Source organism: Lethenteron reissneri, chromosome 52, assembly GCF_015708825.2.
Source record: "Lethenteron reissneri isolate LAM-NWPU_2019-01 chromosome 52, ASM1570882v1, whole genome shotgun sequence".
NCBI lineage: Eukaryota > Metazoa > Chordata > Hyperoartia > Petromyzontiformes > Petromyzontidae > Lethenteron > Lethenteron reissneri.
In genome coordinates this window covers 3,590,838-3,615,055 of record NC_083830.1, presented here as the reverse complement: position 1 = coordinate 3,615,055, position 24,218 = coordinate 3,590,838, and the positions used below count along the sequence as shown (strand labels likewise).

Below are 24,218 nucleotides of genomic sequence, written 5' to 3'. Positions count from 1 at the left end.
GTACCCTACCCAAAATGAGTGACAAACGGTTACTCACCAGTGACTCACGGCCTACCCGTACCCGGCCGCACCAGGGTCGCAATCAGATACCCATACCCGGCCGGGTACGGGTAGCCGGGTATCGGGTAAGGTACGGGTATCGGGTACCCGGTTGCGACCTCTGGTGGGGAGTGGCGATGACACGCCGGTGACATCACCACCGGTGGCATCACCGGCGCGCGCGATCGCCGTCTGCTCGTCCTGGCCGCCGACTCAGGCTGGCGAGGCCTGCGTGCTCGCGCTCGCTCGTGAGCCACGAGCCTTCACCCAGGCGTGATATCACGGGCTCGTTGCATTATAGTATGTATGTGGAACTTCTTTCGCACCGTACGTTGCCGACCGTGCCAATCGGAGTGTGCGGGGGAAGGGCAACAAACTTAACACCCCCCCCCACGGCCCATCCTGGCTCCTCCCCCCTCCCCTTAACCAGTATTTAAGGTCGTTTCTCTTAGAGCTCTCTTCACTTGATGCAATAATTTTGCTGTGACGGTTCCACCTGAAGACACGGAGGCTTGTGTTGCCTCCGAAACGTCGTGATTTAATTTATTTGTTTTCTTTTTTAACCTACGTGACTTTACCGAAAAAACCAAAGAGTATAAACTTAACACAAAAAGCAGTTCTAAAGAAATGAGTTTTCAGTCGAGATGATTTAAAAGTGCAGAGCTCCATTGCCTTCCTCATACCGGAAGTGGCTTCCTAATTTCACGGCGGATGACGTAGACGAAATATGTAGAGAGAGAGAGAGCGAGACTAAGTAGAGTTAAGAGTAGATGCAGATTGCGCAGTAAGTGAATCCAGTCTATTGTATGAATCCTGTTGGTTGGGAACAGTCGAGAAATGTAAAATCAACGCTCGATTGGTCCGCAGACGCAACTCGAGGGCTATTTTGCCTTGGCGGCAGTGTTTTTCTCTCCTCCACGAACTCCCTCCGATGTCCCTCGAGGCGATGTTCTCTCCTCGACAACTTTCCCTTCTGTTCATCGGTGATCGTAATCTGGCACCTGCGATCTTACACCCTCCCGGGGCGGATGACAGCATTCGCCATTCGTCTTTGGCTTTGAAATGAAAGTCACAGAGATGCGCGGTAAAAAAAGATCGCTGGCAGCGTCGGGCGCATCGAGATGTCTCGATCAGTCGCCCATTGATTTACGAGCAATCCCGGAGAGTTATTTAATGCGGCGGGGGGGGGGGGGGTGAGTTGGTCGGCAGCATATCTGTGTTCGCGTCGAGTTCGGCGAGTGAGCGAGCCAGCGGTGACACGGCCTGCATGAGTCGTCAAAGCGCGCGGTGGCGTAACTCGTGAACCGCGTTGGAGTGAAGCGTCGGCAAAGCTGCCGTCTTGCACAGGTCACGGAACCTTTGTCTCCGATGGGCGTGTGTATGTTGACCTTCGTTCGCACCGTACGTAGCCGTCCGCGCAATTCGGAGGTACGGGGGGAAGGACAACCAACCGAACACAAACATCAGTTCTAGACAAATTAGTTTTCAATCTAGGTGGGAAGTGCCTAGCTCCGGTGGCTCGCTACTTCCGCATCTGAAAGCGCCGCGCGATGCCGTGTTACCGTCCTTGTTCGATCAACACCGGCAAACGGGGGGGGGGGGGGGGAGTGCGTAAACAATTGTGCGTGGGGGAGAAAGATGGGGGGCAAGAGGTCTGCACGTTTGTCCGAGGCCAAGCGAGCCTCGTTGCGTCCTTGTGGTTTTTGTCCTTTTTATTTTCTCACATCTGGAATTCCAGCCCCTCCTCTGCCTTGCCAACCTCGTATAATAACCACATTCGGTTAAATAATTTGTCAACTCCTTTACAGGCTTTTTGTATATTTTTTATGCGGCCTAGGGTCTCGGTGCGTGCCGGTGTGCATGTGCACTCGCGGGCACACGCAGCTATAGAGACAAAGATCCCCCGTATAGCCTGAACAGACCGTTAGACTGTTGGTGCAACATGTGAAGCACGGCACACGAGGGGGTGGGTAGCCAACACCACGCACGGCCGCCTTCGTCACCCCAGTGGCGACATTGGCTCACCGCACCAGCTACTCATTTGAGGCTGAGTCGGCCTAGGGGAGGCCCATGACACGTTCAGATAATCGTCACTGGCGTTCTGCTGTGAGCGGTGAATCGAACTCGCGTCGCCGGGTTCGTAGAGCGGGGCGCTAACCGCTACGCTACCGCAGGTACACGCATGTACGCACGCACGCGCAAAAAGCAGGCACAGGCACTGCAGCAGATTGCCTTTACGTGGCAGCTTCGTGGTCTAACAACTGCAAAAATGCCTTCTGGAATTTTACTTTCCTAGCAAACTTTGTTATTTTTAGCTTCCATAAAACCTGCAAATCAAATTGGTGTTTTAGCTCAAGCTGAAACCTGGAAGCCCACCCGACTCATATATAATGTGCATGTGTGTGTGTGTGCGCGCGCATGTAGGTGTGTGTATGTGCTTGCAGGTGTGTGTGTATTGTGTGGGAGCGACAGTGTGCCAGTTAACTGCCCTATGAACCCGATGACCTCAATTAGTATTCCCACTCAAGGCCAACACCAGCGACGATAATCCGAACCAGTCCTGGGACTCCCCAAGGTCGACTCCGCCTCAAATGAGTACCTGGTGCGATGTGTAAATATTTCCACTTGGGAGACACGGGCGTGGTGCTGGCCACCCATCCCCTTGTTGCGCTGTGGCAGTCTAGAGAGGCGCTTGCTTTAAAGCACTTGCCCCAACAGTCTGCTATATGCTACACGGCAGATCTTTGTCTTTGTTTGCGTGTGTGTGTATCAATTCGTCTTTGTATACACGCTGTTACGTGTAGACGCGCGCGTGTTTGTGTGTGTGCCTGCGCCTGCCATATAAATGCGTGCGTGCGTGTGTGTATCTTGGTGCGTGGCCAGGCAGTGATGGCTTGCAGAGTCGTGAGCAAAACGGTGCGCGTGATTCCGCCCCTGTTGTGACCGCTCCGCGGAGAATTCACAGGGCTCAACTGATTCTGTTATGTCACCGTCCACCCACCGCGCCCTCTTCAGGTGTTTTGGTTGGAACCTAATGAGGGCATATAAATGGTGTGTGCGCTCTCGTGTGTGCGTGTGTGTTTGTTACTGGTTTTAAAGCACAGCAAGTTGGCACAGTAGGGGGGCGCACGGGTGGTGCATCAGCCAGTCGTCTCAGTCAGTCGACCTGTGGCATCTGAGTCTGCCCCGTGACCTCCTGCCAGCGGGCGTTCGACACTTCACGTGGCCTCAAGGTGCACATAGCCTGGCACAAGCGTCGTGGTGACGTCTCCACACTTAGTGGCGAATGACGGTTGTTGTTGTTGTTTGTTAATGGGAAGCGGCGGTGTGCGCAGTGGGTTAGCGCGCTGCGCTCCGCTCACGGCTGACACACGGTGACGAATATATGAGCCGGTGCCGGGCCCTCCCCTAGGTTGACTCGGCCTCAAATGAGTGCCGAAAGCGGTGTGTGTAAACATCGCCACTGAAGAGACGAAGGCAGTTGGGTGTGGTGCTGGCCACCCACCCCCTTGTACCATGCCGGTCCTCAACGGTGCTCGTTAAAAGCGCTTTCCCCCGCAAAATTATGTTAAAGTTATACGTGTGATATTTGTCTTAATATGTCCGGGGTGTGATCCATTTATAGACACCACGCTGATTTTCTCTTTCATTCTCAATTAGTTGATTGAGTAAGTGTGACACCCGACAGATCCATATCTTACAGGGAGCGTGAAGTGATGTAATAAGTGCGTTGAGATCGGTGAGAGATGTGAAGAGAGCATTGATGAATTGTGTTGCCCCCCCTCTATGAATTCCCCCCCCCCCCTCATTATTTTCGTGGGGCATCTGTGTTAAAATGGATCGGCCCCCCTGTGTATTTTTCCACACTTTAATTTAACTTGCCCTGTTGTTTATATTCTTTCAAATCTTTTGACGCTTAATATCTTCGGATCTACGAAGCCTTAACGGGCTGAAATTTTTGTCCACGCAATTGTCTCGCGTGACGATTCAAGATTTCGTTTGAAGAACCGGTCCAGGCACTGCCGATCCTGGGCCTTTTCGTGTTTTTTTTTTTCCGTAAAATTTCCTTTCAGCTCCGGCTGCCACGAGACTCCCGTGCAGAAATTCTCCCCGTGTGCCGAGCTCCCCTGGTGTTCAATGTTGGGATGTGCAAGAACGAAGGGCGCCTTAAGGTGGAAACGCCACCTCTGGTTTCCGAGAGGTTTTGGCGAGTGCTCATCGTGGGCTTCCCTGGCTAAATAAACGATAATTACGTTCCCACGTCTTCTGTTCCCCCCCGCCCCCGGCCCCACATCAACCATCTCATTTTCCAGCTTCTAAATTAGTTAATCTCGAAATTCTTACAGCGCAAGGCTCTCGCTACGAGGTGCTGCCGTGTTTCACGGGCAGGTAGAGTCAGCCAGTGGGGGAGGGGGCTGGGGAGGGGGCGACGTTGCTACGTGGTATTGGGTAAAAATTGGGTCGTCATTTGCAGGTGGCATTTTCGAATTTGGCCAACTGGGCGGCAGTGGCACATGGCCCAGTGCTTTACGCGCAGCAATCTGGGAATCTTTGAACGTCCGCCTTGAAGCGGACGCACGCACGGGGCTGGGGGGGTGGCGGGGTGCTGGCAAGCAGCTCGCATCAGTGGCAGTGGCTGAGACGACCTCCAGAACTTGAGGTTGACCTATTGCGGACGAGAGGACGGGATGCCATCCATCCAGCCGGTCCTGTGATTGTAAGGGGAGGGGCCCTCATTAAGTCTCTGCCGGTCGAGTTTCAGTCGGGCGTACGGGCATAAACCACCATCACGCGAGCTCCGGTCATCCTCATAGCGGTCATCCTCGTAGTGGTCATCCTCATAGCGGTCATCCTCGTAGTGGTCATCCTCGTAGTGGTCATCCTCCGATCACCCTCGGGCCCACGGCGAGTGCCGCCACTGCGTCGGGGTGACCACTGTGAACTTTTCACCAAGTTGGCACTCGTCGTGTTCACTTCTCCTCCGGAGGAGATGAGAAGGGTGGGTGGGTGGGGGACGAGGCCGATCGAGGCAGAGTTATCCCTCCACTTCAGACTGGATTTGAACTTGCGACCTTCTAATCGCGAGTCACGTGCGCTGCGCTCATCCCCCCATTCCGGATGCGGCGTATACTACATACGTGCGATATTTTTTTTCCCCTCTCCCGACAGTTTTACAGCTGTCAGCAACCTCGGCGTAATTACACGTGGATTTACGTGCACACTGTCCACGTGTGGGCGCGCGCCGCACTTGCGAGCGCCCCAGATGCACAGAAATAGCCGCCCCCCCCATCGCCCTCTACCCCCTCACCTCCCCCCCACACATGGCTGGCGGTGCCGTGAACCCGCGCTCCCTGAAAATAGCGACCTCGTGTTCTCTGACATTGCAGGTCTATTTTTTAGCTCGCGATGACAGCTGCGCACATTTCCGTGTGTCGCGCGTTTTGTGCGCGTTGCTAAAAATGACTTCTGGGCATATTTGCGACGGCGCTATTTGCGTGTCGAGGTTAAATGAATGTAGAGCCATATTTAATACGGGGGCCAAGGCATTGGTCAGTTGATGTTTCTGTATTACGTCGTGTGTAACAATAAAAGTAATAATTTATCGCCCGCTGTCAATGCACTGCTCGGTGGAAGGTCCCTCAACGTCATGTCGCTGGTGGGGGTTGGTTTGACCGAAACTTCACCACGCTGGTCGGTGAAATGAGGGTGTCAACCCATCACTGATGTCAGTCGTGGCTGGGAATCGAACTTTAGGTTGGCGTCCTCATGTTACTGTGCGCTAACCACTGCGCCGCTACTCGGCAATACCCGAATAGATAATAATGTATATTTCCACAGGAAAGCCTCGCTGAGTCTCTTAGACTCTCTTTCATGCGGGTGTTGTGTGTCTAGGCATGTCTGGCCAGTTCTGTTTTACCGTTCGTCCCGACAAGATGACACCACGAGATGAATTTCACCGTGACACCCATGTACGCAAGTCCATGTACGTTGCAATTTTTTTCTCAGCGTATGTAGCCAACCGTGCTAACCCGGAGACGCACCGACAATATCTCGACGACAACAACTTGACTATAATTCAAAACCAGACGCCACCGGACCTGCCACATTAGCAACTCAATGTCCGTGGCCTCCCCGCAAGTTTCGGGCATTATTATTATTGTAACAATGAGTCAACCCATGGAAGGCCTGTGGTCAAGGTAAGCGCGTTAGCGAACGTAGAGCGTTAATTTCTGTTGGTGCAGTCTACGGTAAATGGATCGAGGCCCCGTGACCAGGAACTGGGAGGCTGGGTCCTTGACGGGCGATGGCGATGGCTGCGTGCCGTCCGAAGCGTGCAGTTGTTTTCGGGCCCCGCCGTGTCTCCCGCGTTTATCTCCCCTTTCATTTGTCACCCTCGCCCTCTTCCTGTCGCCGCTCGGCCACGGGGGAAGCCGGCGGTCAAAGTGAGACGTCACCCCTGACGCCACCGCCGCCGCGCGCCCACATTTTTCACCTGGGCCTCACCGCCACCAGTTCTACAACTGCCCAATTCGCACCGCGACCCCCTCGCCGTGCTATTTACACGGCGCGGCACGACGCAGCACGGCGTGGAACAGCACGGCGCGCTTTTGAAGAGTTGGTTGTGCTTCGCCGGGACGCTTGCTCGTGAGAGCGCCTCGCGTAGACTCGTCACAGCGTGCACGGGAGTCACTTTACTGCTGCTGTTTAAAACAATTTTTTTTATTTTACCAGGGTAAGGCCCACTGACCTATATAGCTCTTTTTCAAAAGCGACCTGTCACAAATAATAGCTCGGCGTAGTGGGCTTATCATCGCGTGGAAATTTTATCGCAGCCAAGTACTCTAAACGCACGCTGTCGATTATAAACGTGGAGAGAAAAACTCGAGCACCCGGAGTAAAATCCACGTGACCACGGGGGAGAGAGAGACATGCAGACTCCAAATATTACAGGCGTCAGGGTCGGGATTGAACCCACGACCTCCTGTATACCAGGCGTGGGAGTTAACGTCTCGCCACCGCGCACCCTCATATGGTGAGCGTGTACGCCTGTGTCACGCCTCTCTTCGTATGCTTCACTGCTGTTATATTCCCGCCGTGCGATTGGGCGGCAACGTCGCAGGGAGCTGTGCGCCACCGAACAACATCGGCGAGGATCATAAAACTACCGTGGAAAGTTCTTTCTGTCGGCCTCTTATTCACACGCCACGAACACAACGCGTTTTATTGAGGGACTACCACCGCTGTGTGGCGTTATCTTGGTGTGGCCTGGCACTGTTTTTGTTGTCGCTTATGCTGCCTTGCCCAAGCTTGATAAATGAGGTTTATATATCTATATATTTTTTCTTGACTTGATACCCTTTTTCACTATTTTGCACTCCTGTCGTTTTTTATATTTCTCACTTGCCGACCCCCCCCCCCCTCTCTCCGGGCCTCTGCTGGAGACATCTGCGGAAAACAGAAAGAGTCTCATGGCTCACCGGATTCCTCCTCCTCCTCCTGCAGTCCCAATAAAGAGTCTGATCACGAGATCCTGAACGGGCATGGGAAACCGCACGGGGGCCTCTGCGTTCGTTGACCGCGGGTTGGGAATTTGGCCTGCTCTTCCACAGTGGCCAAAGATGCCTTGGAACTGTTGGGAGTTTTCCCGACATGTTACCCAACGCCGCCACCTCCTGGTTCACCGACTCGGGGCTCTGCAAACCAAGATAACAAGAAGGGGCACTTCTTTTCGAATTCGGCGGAGCAAAAAAACTTTCTTTGTCATCCACGTGGTGAATGCGTTGGCGGCGTCGTCGCCGCCGTCTAAAATAACACGCGACCGCGGTGGTCGAGCTGCCCGTCGAGATTGCGAGAATGTTACGCGCTCGGCGTGGGGGACGCCGCGTGACATGAAATGCACGGGCGGGAGGAGTGATAGAGTTGTCACGGTCATGCCTCTTTTGCTGCATGTAAATCACCTCTTGTTTGTTTCTGGACGACCTGCAACTTTCCGTAACTTTTTTTTTTGCGCGTGCGTTCTCGTTCGTTCACAAGAGGAGGGTGTTTGAGTTGGGTTGAGATCGGTTGCGTCAATTACAACCGATAGTTTTTCTTTCTTTTCATATTTTTCTGAGAAAAAAAAAAATCTCACTGCTGGACTTTGCCAAAGTAAAGCGACTTTTAACAAAAGTTATTACGATCGTATATTTTTTTTGGGTGGGTGGTTGTGCGGTGATTGGTGACTAAGTTGAGCCCGTAAAACTCGCTTCGCTTCAGAACGCCATTAAATCACGGGCTGACGGCCGGAAATCGAAGCCTGGGTCTCGGCAGTGCCAGCTAAATGCTGCCGATGCGCTATTTATTATCCCTCCGGAGTAACCTGGCCACCTCAAAAAAAAAAAAACAAATCTGTGAATATGAATACCGCATTAAAACTGTGTTAATCTCAGCTCTCTTTTTGTTTTCGTGTTGCTTGGAGATGCAATAGCCGTAGCACTCTTGATATTGCCCACGGCTACATCTTAACGCTGCGAGCCTGATCGCTGGCGGAAAATTCCTGTGCACGACAAGGAGCCTGTTCTTGCCAATGTAGAACACGGCCACTCGACGGTTTTTTATTTGAGGATCCAAAGTTCGAGTTTCACGTTCATTTTGTTTTCACAAGCGAGAGTTGATGGCGCTTGCGTTAGGCCGTGTCGCCATCCCGAGGCCAATTGTTTTCAAGGGCCGATGCATAATCTTATCAGAGCATGTGTTTTTTCTTCATATTTTGCCACAAGTACGTGTGGTTAATGCAGACTTTATTCCTTGCAAAAGGGATCTGTTTGGTGTTTGAGCATCTTAACACGACTCCTGTTTTATCGCCAGAAAGGGTCAAACCTCTTCCGATTATTCGTGTTCCTTCATGATTTTTTAAACTGGACAAAAAGGTTCCATGGATATCCACGACATCGTCCGTGACGACATCTAAATAAAAACTCGACAACCACGGCCGACTCGTGCAGCGCCACGGCACTTGAGCCGCCGTTGCCGAGTGGGGCTGACGCTCAGCTCGTTCACCGTGCGCGTGTACGTACGTAGGGTAGCGGTAGTGTAGCGGTCAGCGCTACGCTGCGCACACGAACCCGGTGACCCGAGTTCGATTCCCGCTCACTGGCCAACACCGGTGACGATTGTCTGAACCGGTCATGGGCCCTCCCCTTAGGTCGACTCGGCCTCAAATGAGTACCTGGTGCGGTGTGTAGTAAACATCGCCACTGGGGGAGACAAAGGCGGCCGGGCGTGGTGATGGCCACCCACCCCCTCGTGTGCCGTGCCGGCCTCCATAGGTGCTGCTCGCTAACAGCACTTGCCCCAACAGTCTGTTACGGGCTATATAGGTGGGGGGGGTGGTCTTTATCTTTGTCTCCATGCACGTTAGACTTCTTTCGCACCGTACGTAGCCAACCGCGCTAATCGTAGGTGCGGTGTGTGTGTGTTTGTGCCATCCGTTCCACAGCTTCGGCGTTGGCGACGCAGGCACTCGACTCGTACCAGGCAGGAGCGAGCCCCATCATATAGCGACGCGGCACCATCGTCTGGGGGTAATGAGCACTTTGGTTCACCTTGTCCTTGCGCGAATGACGCGTCGCTGTCGTGCCTTGCCAAGCACGTGATGACGACGCTTCCGCCACCAGAGTCGTTTGTTGTCCTTCCCCCCCGCCGACCACCTTCACCACGGATCAGCGCGGTCGGCTGCGTACGTTTGAGAAAGAAGCTCAACATCACCGTTGGAACCTCATTTGCCATAAAAAATATGATAATTGTTTTTTACCCTTCTATCTGGCAACAAAACTGACACCTTTTTTTACAAGGAGTCATGTTTGCATAGACCACAATACCTGCATATGGCTATAGGTATTGTGGTGTATGCAAACATTTGTTGCCAGATAGAAGGGTAAAAAAACAATTATCAAGTTCAACATCGTACGTGCGTGCGTTCGTCGCGTGAACTGGACGCTCGCGCTCAGGGCTTGTTGGTTTAAGAACGTGGCAAAATATTTTTTTCCTTAACGGTTTGAATGGGTGCCACTCAACGAATGGGGGGCCATTCAGATGTGACAAAACTAATACCAGGTAAAGCCCACTGAGCTATGTAGCTATTTTTCAGAAGCGATCTGGCTATCACAAATGATAGCTCGACGAAGTGGCCGATCATGTGGACATTTATAGCCGCCAAAATACTCTAAATGCGTGACGTTGATTCTAAATGTGGAAGGGAAAACGGGAGGACCCGGAGAAAAATCCACGCGACCACAGATATTTATACAGGCGCCAGGATTGGGATTGAAGCCCTGATCTCCTGTATACCAGGCGACGTAGTTAACATCTCAAATGTTGACTCCAAATTGTAACAGTTCATTGGGTGGAGGTTGGGACGTGGGGCAGGGAAGTGAATCATGACACACCAATTTATATTGTTTTACTCATATATGCCATTTGTGCTTTCGGCATCATTCAATGAGACAAAGATATTTTCATTTTAAACTCTAGCAGCGAGCAGTGGCACCACCTATAATGAATTAACAGCGACGTCCCACAACTATTTTATGAATTAACATTAATATTCCCTTTGCATGAGGGGCACACTTTCGGCAGATTATCATTATTATTATTTTTATTTTCAATACAATACAATTATAAAAAAAATTCAGTGTGTTTTACTTTGGAGGTACATTTTTCAGAAATCGCTGCACCCAGAGGCCACTTGCCAGCATCTGCCATCACAGCCACGCGGTGATTGGCCGAAAAGCGGTCCCTTGTGACACAATTTCGGCCAATGATAGAACAGCTGCACGAGCACTGAACTTCAAACGGGCCCCGCTCTGCTTTGCATCAGTGAAGGCCAGAAATTGGCGAAGGAAATCCCTGGACAGCTGAGCGAAGATTGTCGCTCGGACAAACTGCACAGACAAAGGGCAAATATAATGGTAGCGTAGAGACGCCAAGAGTGACACTCAACAGATGGGGTGGGTGGCTGCACGACAAAAAAAAAACAGAGGGATTTGATTAATCTATTGTTTTAAACTTCTGCCCTGCTTTGTGAGCAGTAATTATCGCAGGAGTGTATTCTCATTTTCAACTTGACAATTGAACCACAACGTTGAGGTTCGTCATAAACAAATGGTAAATTACACTTACTTCGTCCTATATGCCAGCTCTACCAATCGTCGTGGCCACACTGCACCCTCTTAACCCGGCTCTCAACTCACGACGGTGAAGAGTTGTCGTGCGCTCGAACAACGTGCTGCGCATGTTGGTCGTGAGCGGGAATCGAACTCGGGTCCGCGGGGTTCGTAGCGCAGCGCGCTAACCGCTGCGCCGCCGCTCCCCAGTGCGGCATTGACGAGCTCGCTACGCTACGCGTTGCCATGAACGGAGCCACACATCACACCTCTTTGGACATTTCCCCACACCTCGGATTAGCACGGCGCTAATCGAAGGTGCAAGAGGAAGGAAAACAAACTGAACACAAAAATCAGTTCTAAAGAAACGAGATTCAAACGCAGATTTAAAAGTGCATAACTGCAGTGGCTTCTTAATATCGGAAGGAAGAGACCCATAGAGACCCACAGAGATCCACAAGAGACCCATACTCATGTGTATGTTGAACTTCCGTACCGTACGTAGCCGACCGTGCTAAGCGGGGGTGCGGGGGAAGGACAGCAAACGAGCAAACAAAAATCAGTTCTAAAGAAATTAGCTAAAAGCCAGCTGGTGGTGAGACACTGCAAGCATGGATCTTGGTGCTCAGGTGTCAACATTGCAACGACGGCTGCAAGAGGTCACCACATCATTGGCAGCGATTGACTTGTTCACCTTGACCTGCGCCTGTACTGCCACCAACGCTGTGTGGTCATTGTTTTTTAGGCTTCAGGGGCACACAGCAATGCCGCGTAGAGTGGGTAAAGGCTTACTGACGGGAGGTCATGGGACAGAACCAAAGTAGTGTGGCTGACGGACAGGAATGGCCAGCATCCAACTATGTGTACACTCCAAACAAAGACAAAGATCCCCCGTATAGCCTTAACAGACTTGGGGCAAGTGATGTTAGCGAGTACCTATGAAGGCCTGTACGACACACGAGGGGGTAGGTGGCCAACACCACGCCCGGCCGCCTTTGTCTCCTCGGTGGTGATGTTTACACACTACACCAGGTACTCATTTGAGGCTGAGTCGAACTAGGGGAGGCCCAGGACCGGTTCACATAATCGTCACCGGTGTAGGCCGTGAGCGGCAATCGAACTCTGGTCGCCGGGTTCGTAGCGCAGCGCGCTAACCGCGACACCACCGCTCCCCACCGTATACACTCTGCAAACACACACACACACGTATACAAATCCCAACCACGAAAATCGCATGCATATACTCGGGCACATGCGCACAGATGCACTACACACGCGCGCACACTTAGCACGGACTTTTAATTTAGGGTGCATCGGTATGGCAACGGAAAACAAAACAGCGAAGAGCTACGCCCCTCTAATCAGGGTGTCACTGCTCCCCGTCGAGGCTGCCCCCCACCCCCGTCTCTCCCCTACCCTTCTAATGCACACAGCTGTTGATTATAATTAGGGTGCCCCTTGTGATGTTGTTATACATAGCAAAGTGGTGCTCACCACAACATCCCACTTAAAGCAGCCTGGCAACATGAGAGGAATGGGGGGGGTGTTGGTCCTTAGCGGTAGCGGTGGTGGTGGCGGTGGACAGGAGCACATGATCTGGTGTTGATAGCATGCAATGTACGTGTATGTTGAACTTCATTCACACCCTATGTAGCCAACTGTGCTAATCGGAGGTGCGGGGGAAGGACAACAAACTAAAGACAAAAAGCAGTTCTGGAGAAACGAATTTTGCAATCTAGATTTAAAAGTGCGTAGCCTCCAGTGGCTTCCTAATATCGGAAGGGAAGAGCGTTCCAGACGGCCGCAGAAGCAGCGTCCGAATACGCGCGATGCGGCAACCGTCTTTGTTCAATGGCTGAGCCAAAATCCGCCGCTGCGAGTATGATGACCGGAGTTCGCGTGGCCATGGTCGATGCTCCTCTTGTATGACGGAGTGTCGACATCGTACAGGTGCAGACGGTCGACTCGTGGTGGACCTTGAGATTATTGAGCCACTCCCCGTTGGTCTCGGAGACGTCACGTTGTCCCCGGGAATATAAATAGAAGGGAATTCATATTCTTGGTTGTTTCGGTAAAGTCACATAGAAGGGAAACAATAAAATAATAAAAATATATTATAATAAAATATTATTTTATTGTTTCCCTTCTACGTGACTTTACCGAAAGAACCAAGAATATGAATCATCCCTGCAGTCACGAAAGCTTTAAATCAGAAGGGGAATTATTTTCTTTTGTCACTCAAAGCTGCCGCACCTGATTTTCCCACAAACACCGCACGTCGCCCCCCCGGGTAAAAAAATCTGATGTTTTGGTTTTTCACATCACTTGATCTAGGCAGCATGTAAGGGCTAAAATATATAGATATTGTGCAGTGGCAGCTGCAAGGAGGTGGTGACCCAGACCATGTAAATTCTATTGATGTTTACCAAATAAAATACATTGAATGTTATAATTATTGATGTTGGACCCTATTTGAAAAAGCTCGAAAGCAAGCAACCTGAAGCGACATTCACGCCTGCTTTAAGTAGTATAACTCAGGAAACATCACAGGGTAGAACTTTTACTCCTTTATCCAAATAGGAAACGCATTTGGAGAAGCTTGGGTAAGCACTGCTGTCGGCATCCTAAACTACTAAACTAGTCACTGAGCAGCCACTGGATCTTAGCCGCCTCCTTACAGGGGACTCTTAAAGGCCCCCCCCCACTGCTCTCACCTGACCTTCGAGCGACACTGAACCACAGCGTCAGCGTTAGCCGTCCTTTATGTCCGTGAAAATGTTGTACATGTTACAGGTCGTATCATCATCATATTGCATTATTATAATAACAGCAAAATGGCTTATGGTATCTAAATCTGTTTGAGTGTTCCCCCCCGAAATAGACTCGGCCTAAATTCAGTAACTGGCACAATGTGTGAAACATTGCGGTGCTTGGGAGCCACACCACCCTGCACCATCCTGTGCTGTTCCGGCCTTAATGTGCGCTCGCTAGCAGCACTTGCCCCAACAGTCTGTACGCCTATGCGAGCATCTTTGCATTGACATGCGCACGTGTGTGTGTTATGGTGGTGTAGCGGTTAGCGCGCTGCGCCACGCTACGAATCCCGCGGCCCGAGTTTAATTCCCGCTCACGGCCAACACCAGTGGCGATTATCCGAACCAGTCATCGGCCTCCCCTAGGTCGACTTAGCCTCAAATCAGTACCTAGTGCGGTGTGTAAACATCGCCGCTATGGAGACAAAGGCGGCCGGGCTTGGTGCTGGCCACTTCATCGGTGCCCGCTAGCAGCCCTTGCCCCAACAGTCTGTTAAGGCTCTATGGGGTATTCTTTGTCGATGGTTTTTGTGTTACGGTCACAGCCTGAGACGAGGTAAAGCGACGGCAGGAATGGCTCCTTTATAACCGACGGGCGGTGGGTGATTGTGCGCGGGCTTTTTTTGTCTGTGCGGTCTCCGCTACACAAGCCCCGCAGTGTAAGCAAAGATGTACAGAGCTGATACCCTCCCCCATTTTTTTTCTGAATGGCAAGTGGCAGCACCAGATACGGCGGCCTGCGGACCAGAAGCCCCCCCCCCCCCCCCGTTGTGTTGAGGTTTCCAATGGGGAAGGGGGGGGGGTTGGGGGGGGCATTGCGGTGTGGGCTAGCAAAAGAAGAGATTTAGAACATGGCGACAGATAAAATAGTTTTTTTTTACGGTCATCCGATTTGTTGTGGAACGTTTTTCGCCCCCCCCCCCCTCTCCTCATCCTCAAAATCTCGTCTATTCTTAGTGCTCCGCAAACGCGGCCCTTTCAACCGTGGCCCCCAGCCAACCCGCGAGCCACAGAATGTCGTGCTGTGCGCCACGCCGCTACTGAATGAAAATAACCAATCTGCGTGCTATTTTAAAGCCGGGCCGAAATGAAAGGGCACTCTCAAATGTGATATCTTGGCGCGCACATCTGACGGAATTGATTGGAGTCTCGTGCCCCGCGCACCCGCTGAACTTATTTTGTAAGAGAAGTAATTAGGCGTTTGCTTTCTTGGATAATTAAAATGTTTGTTTACCCTTTCGTCTCTGTTTGGTGCCACGGTGGTGAGCGGCTTTCTTGTGGAGGGTTACAGAAAGTTGTTGTGGAACTTCCAAAAGTGAACGGAGCGTGACGCTAACGCTCCGCTGTAATCACGTCTCGTCGCACAATGCATGTGGACAAGAAGCAACTTTTATCACCAACTACCAAGCGACCACGTAGCCACCCTCCCAACTTCTTGCCTATTTACTCGCTGACCTAATTCCCTAACTACCCAGCTATCTTAACTACCTGCCTAATAACCCACTTCCCCACCTCCATGCCTACCATCCACCTATCTACCTTCCAACATTCCTCGCTACCAACATTTCTTCGTACTGACATTGCTACCTACATACGCACACACCCACTTAATCGTCTACCGAACCAACCAGCCACCTTACCCTACCCTACCTGGAAAATCCACTAACCGTTCGACAGAGGTCGCAAACGGGTTTTGATTCCTTACCCGTACCCAGCCGCACCTACCCGAAATGAGTGACAAACGGTTACTCACCAGTGACTCACGGCCTACCTGTACCCGTACCCGGCCGCACCAGGGTCGCAAACGGATACCCGTACCCGGCCGGATACGGGTAGCCGGGTATCAGGTAGGGTACGGGTATCGGGTACCCGGTTGCGACCTCTGCCTTTCTACCTCCATACCTCTCCAGCCACCTACCACGCACTGCCCACCGACTCTACCTGCCCTCCAACCAACGTACGTTCAGCTCTAAACAACCTCACGTCTTCTGGCAGTGCACAGTTTTTTTCTGCAGCACTGCTTCAAGATGGGCAAACATCGGTTAACGCTGTTGCGTTTGTGATTCTTAATATCCCTCTCTTTCCGTTTTCCCCTTTCGCAGGAGGATTCAGACATTGAAATCGGAAGAAGAAAAAAATGGCATTCAGAGTTAGTAGGTGGCAAGCTCCTCTTTTGTCATGGAAGCAACTGGAAGTAAGAGGAGGAGGAGGAGGACACTGAGAGGAGATGACCTCGGAGAGGAGGAAGAGTGGTCGCTGTTTTGTGAAGTGAAGAGGAGGTGGGAGAACGAGGTGGGGGCGTGGGTGGGGGGGGAGTCCTGCACTGCTGTTGGGGCTGGCGGTGAGCAGCACACCCTGGGCCTTGTCGTGGGAGCGGGAGCCACGCAAGGAGACCAGGAGGGAGGGAGTCGAACGTGTTTCTGATCTTCGCCAGCAGAGTGGCGAAAAAGGGGGGTTAGGGTTTTTATTTTGTAACGAATTTTTTTGTTTTTAAAAAAACGGACAATCACTAAAACAGCGAATACTTTGCATTAGCATGGTTGGCTACGTACGGTGCGAAAGAAGTTCAACATACGTAACATTGAGCAGAGACATAGAAAGTGTAACGGACGTTGTACAGCCTGCTTGAGTTAAAACCACAGTGGATACGGAGAAGAAGCTTACCAAAAATGAATGGAAGATGATGCAAACAAGAATCGGGAAGACCCCTTTTCATCGTCGTAAAGTGAAGCACAGTTGTTTGGGTTTTTTTCCCCCCGGATGTAAATTAACGAATAATATAAGCCATGTCTACCTTAACAATGAGCCTTAATATCCAGATCCTTAATTGTGTACTAATGTCAGGTGCAAAACGTTATCGGCGTTTATGTGGACCTTGTGCGTGCGCGTGTGTAATGCCCCAGATAAGGAGGTTTGTTTTAATTCCACGCAGCAAATAAGAACGTTCAATTAATTGACCAATTGGTCTTTCAGACGAATGCCTTTACAATTGATTCAACCAAACCAACCTCGCACCACGGCTCACGCCACAAACATCGGGCTGGTCCCTCCCCCGGCGCTGCTTTAGGCAGACCACAATTCACTGACGAATCTCACTCAAGGCAAACCCCGTTCAAAGTTGCACTTTTTTTTTTAATAACCGACAGGCAGAGGAGCAGCCACGCAATTTCTTGCTGGCACCCACCGTTGGCAGAAAGGAAGCCTCCAGAGAGCCCCCCTAGAGAGAGAGAGAGAGTAGTGGTTCCCAAGCACTCTGCATCAGCCGACTGTCGCTGTCAAGCCTCAGCAAATGTTTGCCCCCCACCGCGCGCACCAATAACATTGCCACAAACAAAAACATGTAAACCGCTCTGCATCGTAGCAAATGCAGCAGTTCCCGTGGACCGCTTCCCACGGGCCTCTGCGTTCGTTGGGAACCGCTGCTCTCGAAGGGGTATTTGGCCTGCTCTTCCACAGTGGCCAAAGATGCCTTGGAACTGTTGGGAGTTTTCCCGACATGTTACCCAACGCCGCCACCTCCTGGTTCACTGAGTCGGGGCTCGGCAAACCAAGATAACAAGAAAGGGGCACTTCTTTTCGAATTCGGCGGAGCAAAAAAACTTTCTTTTTCATCCACGTGGTGAATGTGAGAGCCGGTGGTCCTTAATAAATAACGCCACGAAGCAGTCATTCAAATAGCCGCGTGCATGCGGCTCCGGAGGCTGGCCGCCCCCCGAACCCATTTTATTCCACTGGGTGGACAAGAGCCGGTCACATTTAAGAAACTTTCCCCCATTGTTTGAACCCGCGACCCCCGGATTTCAAGCCTCAGTGCGTTGACCGTCGTACGCCCGCGGGCAGCAGCATCCAGGTTGGTTGTGAAACTCGAAACGTTTATTTTTTTTGTTTGGCAATTAAACAAACCTCCTCCCCCCCCCCCCCCCCCCCCACCTTGCCTGTCCATGTCCGTCGTTTGCGATTGGTTAGTTCTAATTGTTCTCGTTTTATATACAGCAGCGGACGATCGAGAGAGGATAGGGTTCGCCGCCTTTAACAGGAAGCCGAGTCCTGACGTCGCCTGCGGGAATGGTCGGCCTTAAATCCTCGCCGTGTGGCTTTGCCCCCTTCAACCTCATCTCGCCTCGCCGTTTTGCCTTGCACTCGTTCTCCCTTTTTACCTCCCGAAAGTAACCCCCCCCCCCCCCTCACTGCCACTTTGCCTTGGGCCCCCCTCCTGTGGCCCGCTCGACAATTTATTTCTGTTGTTGAACACGAGGTGCGTCTTGCCGAGCAACGGGCAGAGAGAGAGAGAGCGGCGCTCGCGTGGGCGGCGCGACGTCGCAAATCGCGAGGGGTGATTCTGACCGAAAGGTGGTTTTTAGCTCTCGGATCCGTTTCCTCCACCTCTCCCCACCCTCCCTCTCCACCCGATGTCGCTCGGCGTGATGTACGACGTTTCGCTACGTGCGCCGGCGAGATTCTTCAGGAGCAGATGTCTCTGCGCGAGCCCCCTCCCCCCCCACAAACGCCTCCGAGAGCCGCGTTGTTGTTCTTCCCCCCGCACCTCCGATTAGCGCCGTTGGTGTCTGCGTACGGTGCGGAAGGATAAGCGCGACGTACATGCAGTGCGGCCGCAGAAAGCCTAACCAGCCGTGCAATTGTATAGATTGCGTACGAAATGCAAACATGTGAGAAGGCTTGAAAACTAAAAAAACGTAATTGCCATTGAACGATTCATTAAAGAGGCGCCCAACTTTCCATTGGCGTTTTTTGACCAACCGTGGCACGGAAAAAACGATTTGCATCAATTTAATTTCTCTCATTTCTCACCTGGAATTTTGGAGCTTCCCAAGAAGTTCGTCGAAGCGGAACGCGCGTTACTCGAGAATGGTACACGCAAGCGGCGTTTCTGTCTCTGCCCGCGCGTAAACGCATCCCGTTTTTCTCACCATTTATATTTCCTTCCACGCACCTCCGATTTGCACGGTTGGCTACGTACGGTGCGAAAGAAGTTCAACGCGCGTGTGCGTATGTTTCCAAAGAAATGTCACGAGGTTTCCTTTTAGGATGTCGTTGAAGAACTTCAGGATTGAAAAGTGATTTGACATGCGCACATTCTCTCTCTTAGTATACACTTCAAAGAAAGCAGCACGAGTCTCTGTTGGCAAAATTCATTTTCTTCAACTAACTCTTAAAAGTGCCTTTTAAAGAAAGTGAGCTTACTGGTAAAAAAACAACAACAAATGGATGTAAAACTTTGCTTACGTTAAAATGTGCTTTCGAATAACAGGACGACCTGGGCATACAAGTGGCGTTGATGTTACTCATCCCGCTAGCGCCGATATAAATAACCGTCGCGTAACATTTGCGTTCTAAATGTAATCGCCGCGTTTATTTTCCGTCGCCGCGCGTACGCACTTGGCAAAAATATTCTACCGTGCGTTTGCGTCCGTGACACAAAAAAATGAACTTCATGGAAGGGGGATCGTTTTTAAAAAATAAAAAATGGGGAATATTCTTCACGCCACCGTCTCAGGAATCGACAAAACTCCGCAGGAAAATGCCGTCCTTCGAGGAGGTCGCTGTCGTGGATAGCGCGGTAGAGGCCTTCCCGATGCGTCATTTGAACATGTCTTTCGCCTCCCGTCACTGAATCGTACGCACGCGGCTCAAGTTCGTCGCTTGCTCCAATCGTTGGCAGGCTTCCTCCTCCGATTCGGCCTCTCAACGGTTTCCGAAAGACAATATCGGCGTTTGTCGCTGATGTTATTACGTGCAACTAAATTTAAACATTGATGAGGTCCTCGGTTTTTCTTCGCCTTACTCGAAACTTGGCCACCGCCTTTTGGCAATATTTTATTTAAACTACAACGAGGAGGCCTATGTTCAGGATGTGTGTGAAACTTTCCACAAATATTCAACCAAAGCCCATGTTAGAGCAAACGTTGTAATATAGGATATCCCCCCCAAGATGTTATGTGCAAAGCTTGGCATTAGTAGTGTATATATTTTGTTACTTTCATTACAACAAACTACTTTATTTTCCCTCAAGCGTGACCGTGTTGCTTCACAGACACACACAGAGAGCCACTAGCTCCCACTATCTCCGAAGCCACTACGTGATAACCACAGTACCGGTCGCTGTTATTCCGCTGTCTCGAGGGGGCAAGATGATGTTTGTTCCTCGTGTGTCCACTCAGCGATGGTAATGTTCAACCGCTGCGTTCTGGCGCAACCGATTTCAAAAACAACGCAAATATTTGCTGCATTAGGGTTTTTTTTTTACGAGCTATCTCTGAATATTTTAGGACGTCTGCCACTCCCGTCAATATGACGACAGTATATACGTCCGAATAGCATGCTATTTGGAAATACATTACATTTTCACTCGTGTTTGTTAAAGTAAAATAATCTATTGTATGGCATTTCAAAGGACTTACACGAATTAAGCAAAGTTTATATTGTAAACAAAGTTCATCTGTCGAGTTTTTCTGCCCCCACTCGCCCGCATGAGGTTTTTCTCCGGGCGCTGTGATTTCCTCCCTACATGTTAGGCGCTCATTCATTGGCCGATATCACCGTCGTGTATAGAGAACACCAGAACTTGGGCAATTGCCGGTGGCGCCGGCTCCTTACCGCGGTTTCTCGCGACTCCCGAGTAAAAAACCAAAAAAACTTTGGATTTTTACCAATGAAGGCCCACTGTGCTATATGACTTTTATTTTCAGCGGCGACCTGGCCACAAATGATAGGTCAACGAAGTGGCTCATCATGTCGAAATGTACAGCAGCCAAATACTCTAAACGCACGTTGATTCTAAATGTAGCGGGGAAAAACAGGAGGCCCGGAGAAAAATCCACGTGGCCACGGGGAGAGAGACACGCAAACTCCCAAGTATACAGGTGTCTGTATACCCGGCGAGGTAGTTAACATCTCGCAGCCACCACGGCGACCTTACCGAGTTTTTCTTCCTCGAGAGTGAGTGAATACCGTGCCGCGCTATATAAGTCGATATTACAGTTGTAACGTTATAACGTTGGCAGTTTTTGCATTTCATAATGAAGGTTTATGGGTTAGATCGCGTAAGAATAAATGTGTCGTAACCCTCCACCACCCGACACAGCCAAAAATCTTTATTAATAATGTTGGTCGCTAAAGCCTACGTGTTTTTGCATTTCACTTAAAATACAAACGCTGCGCCCCCCCAACTCGCGCTGTTCGATAGTTTCGTTTGATGACGTTGAAAGGATTTTGATCACCAAAAAAAAACACTTTTATTGCCTCGCCAAGTCTGTCCTTAGGGTCCCTTCAGGTTAACGATAGGAGTTTTAAGAATGTTCTTGAACTCACGGGGAGGAATTCTGTGACTGAAAAGCCGATATATGTCACAGCTTATAACCATTGGAGGAAGAAGCTATTTAATGATCTAAGACATACATCGAGTGACTATTAAAAACCACTCTTTCGGACGATAAACTTGCATAAAGCACCGTAATTTCATGCAGAACCCGTGTGACGAGAGAGTGATCTCCCTTGTCGATTCAATCCACTTCTGCCCTTGCAAGGTGAAGTTAAAGGCGCAGGACTGCATTGTGTCGCTCACGCCGGTTGCTTACCAGAAGGGGGGGGTGCTCCTCTAGGTGGGGGAGCTCTACAGAGCCGCCCAAGAGCATCGTAACCACGTGGAATTTTTCTCCCTTTTTTTTTAATCCGCACGGTCACGGGCTCCGCGATTCGTGATGGCGTGCGCAGCTTCCCCACGAGCCAGATACGACGCACGGAAGAGTTGGGCAAGGATTCTTGCGTGCGCCCTTCGATGCGTTGCCCGCGAACAAAAGAATCGTTTTTATTTTGTAAATCGAAGTTGTCACTAATTGTCACAACCCCAATGACCATTTACTAACTGCTACTACTATTTTTTATTTTACCGGATCTAGGCCCACTGAGCTGTTTAGCTCTTCTTCAGAAGCGACGTGGCTATAAATGATTGCTCGACGAAGTGGCTTATCATCAGGTGGAAATTCACAGCACGCTGTTGATTGTAAATGTGCACGGACAAAAACCGGGAGGGGACACGGAGAAAAGTCCACCCGACCACGGGAAAAAAGACAAACACACACCTTGCAAACTCCAAGCGCGTGCAGCTTGGCGTCAGGCTCGAGATCGGGATCGAACCCACGACCTCCTTCATCCCAGGCGGAGTAGCTCACTTCTCGCCACCACCATGGCACCCGAACGCTTTCTGCGTGGGGGGCCAAAACGTCCCGCTGCTTGTGCGAAGCGTCGCTCCCTCTTGCTGTGCTCGCCCAACGTATCCGTAGGTTGTCAGGACCCCCGTAAACTGTGTTTTTGCACTAGTTAAACGTGTGCAGCCCCACGTATAAATAGTGGGGCCGAAGGCTGGGCGCATTTAAAGAGGAAATCAGTGGTGATCGACGCGGTGTTTTTTTTTTGCGTGTAGCTTCATTAAATCTTGATTTGAAGCTTTCGTGACTGCAGGAATCCATACTCTTTGGTTTTTTCGTGCTTTACCACCTGATGACGGACGCTTGTGTTGCGCCCGAAACGTCGTGATTTATTTTATTTTATACCTACGTGACTTTACCGAAAGAACCAAAGAGTATCGCTTCATTAAAATTCACCGAGGCATCGCCCACCACCCCACCCCGCCCCTCCGCCTTTGTCTATTTGTCGCCCCGTACACTCGGTGGAAAAATGTAAAATGTCAACGTAAGGGGTTTCCTGTAATCCGTACATTTCTGTCGATATTCTGCTATTGTTTATTTTAAGCTGCCGCTTTAGACACATCGTTTTTGTTGTACAAATTAACTTTTTAAAAAAAGTTGCGTTTTGGTCAAAGGTGGCTTTCCGTTAGCACCTCCGGCGAGCACGGCTGGCTACGTACGGTGCGATAGAAGTTCGCCATACGTACGGACGAAATTGTGTTGCCTTGTTCGTGCACCAAGCGGGGGAGAGGAATTGCCCATGCTTATTTCCTTGCTTGACAGATCTCTCTGCTGCTGTGGACCCGACGGCGTGGAGGATTGTGCGGCCGTGTTGCCTCTCCGATGTGGATGCGTGCGTGGCTGAATCGTTGGCGACCCGTCAAGCGACGTGGCTCACTAAAATATAAAACAAAAAATGTTACATTTCGATTTAAAGCTTTCGTGACTGCAGGGATTCATCTTATTGGGTCTTTTGGTAAAGTCACGTAGAAGGGAAAATAAAACATAATTAAATAATTCTGAATGCTTCAGACGCTGTGTCTCCCCGACATACCTGGTCTTCACCTGAGGACGGCTGCTTGCGTTGTGGCCTAAACGTCGTGAGAATTATTTTATTATGTTTTTATTTTTTTATTTTATTATTTCCCTTCTACGTGACTTTACCGAAAGAACCAAGAAAACAAAAATGTTAATTAAACCGTCGACGGGTTTTTAGCCATCGCTCGAACTCACGGGTGAAGACCTGCTCGTGTCTTTATATACCAGCTTATGGATGCATCACATTTAGACTCTAGATTTGAAGCTTTCGTGACTGCAAGGATTCGTACTCTTAGGTTTTTTCGGTAAAGTCACGTAGGTAAAAAATAAAATTTAATTAATAAAAGTAAAATAAAAATAAAAAATCACGACGTTTCGGAGGCAACACAAGCTTCCGTCTTCAGGTGGAACAGTCACAGCACGACTGCTGTATCAAGTAACGCTCTGTGTTGTCTCCGAAACGTGATTTTTTATTTTCATTTTACTTTTATTTTAATTTAATTTTTTACCTACGTGACTTTACCGAAAAAACCTAAGAGTAGACTCGGCACAGTGTATAATGACCCTCGTAAAAAGTGTGAAATCCCAATTGAATGATGTTTGTTTTTTAAGACGTATTACAAAAGCACACGCGTGGATTCGGTCGGGCTATCACCACGAAACGTTGAGGGCATTGTCAACAAGGCGTAAACAAAAAGTGAGCAAAATAAAACTCGGGACAATTACTTTGGACGTGTGTTCGACGCTACTGCGAACATTCATACGATTTTTTTTTCTATTCCTGGTTCTTTCGGTAAGTCACGTAGAAGGGAAATAATAATAAAACATATTTTTATTATTTTGAATCCCTGCAGTCACGAAAGCTTTAAATCAATATTTTTTTTCTCTCTCTCAAATTGTAACTTACATTTGCGCGCAAGTTTGAATAGAAAACAAACCCGTTACATCATCTGACAATTCTAGCCGTTCACTGTCAGTCG

The 24,218-nt window shown here is 50.2% G+C and overlaps 1 protein-coding gene across 2 annotated transcripts in view; it reads left to right on the top strand.

The window, feature by feature from the left end:
- LOC133355751 (nuclear factor of activated T-cells, cytoplasmic 1-like) overlaps nt 1–23,136 on the top strand; it is a 156,390-nt gene extending 133,254 nt beyond the window's left edge. The window contains exons 14-15 of one of the 2 annotated variants that reach the window (XM_061573067.1): nt 9,518–9,602; nt 16,099–23,136. In XM_061573067.1, the coding sequence (XP_061429051.1) occupies nt 9,518–9,579 (62 nt within the window). In that variant the 3' untranslated portion in view covers nt 9,580–9,602; nt 16,099–23,136. The remainder of the gene's footprint in view (nt 1–9,517; nt 9,603–16,098) is intronic. The other variant, XM_061573068.1, reaches the window with a different exon arrangement.
- The last annotated feature ends 1,082 nt before the right edge of the window (nt 23,137–24,218 follow it).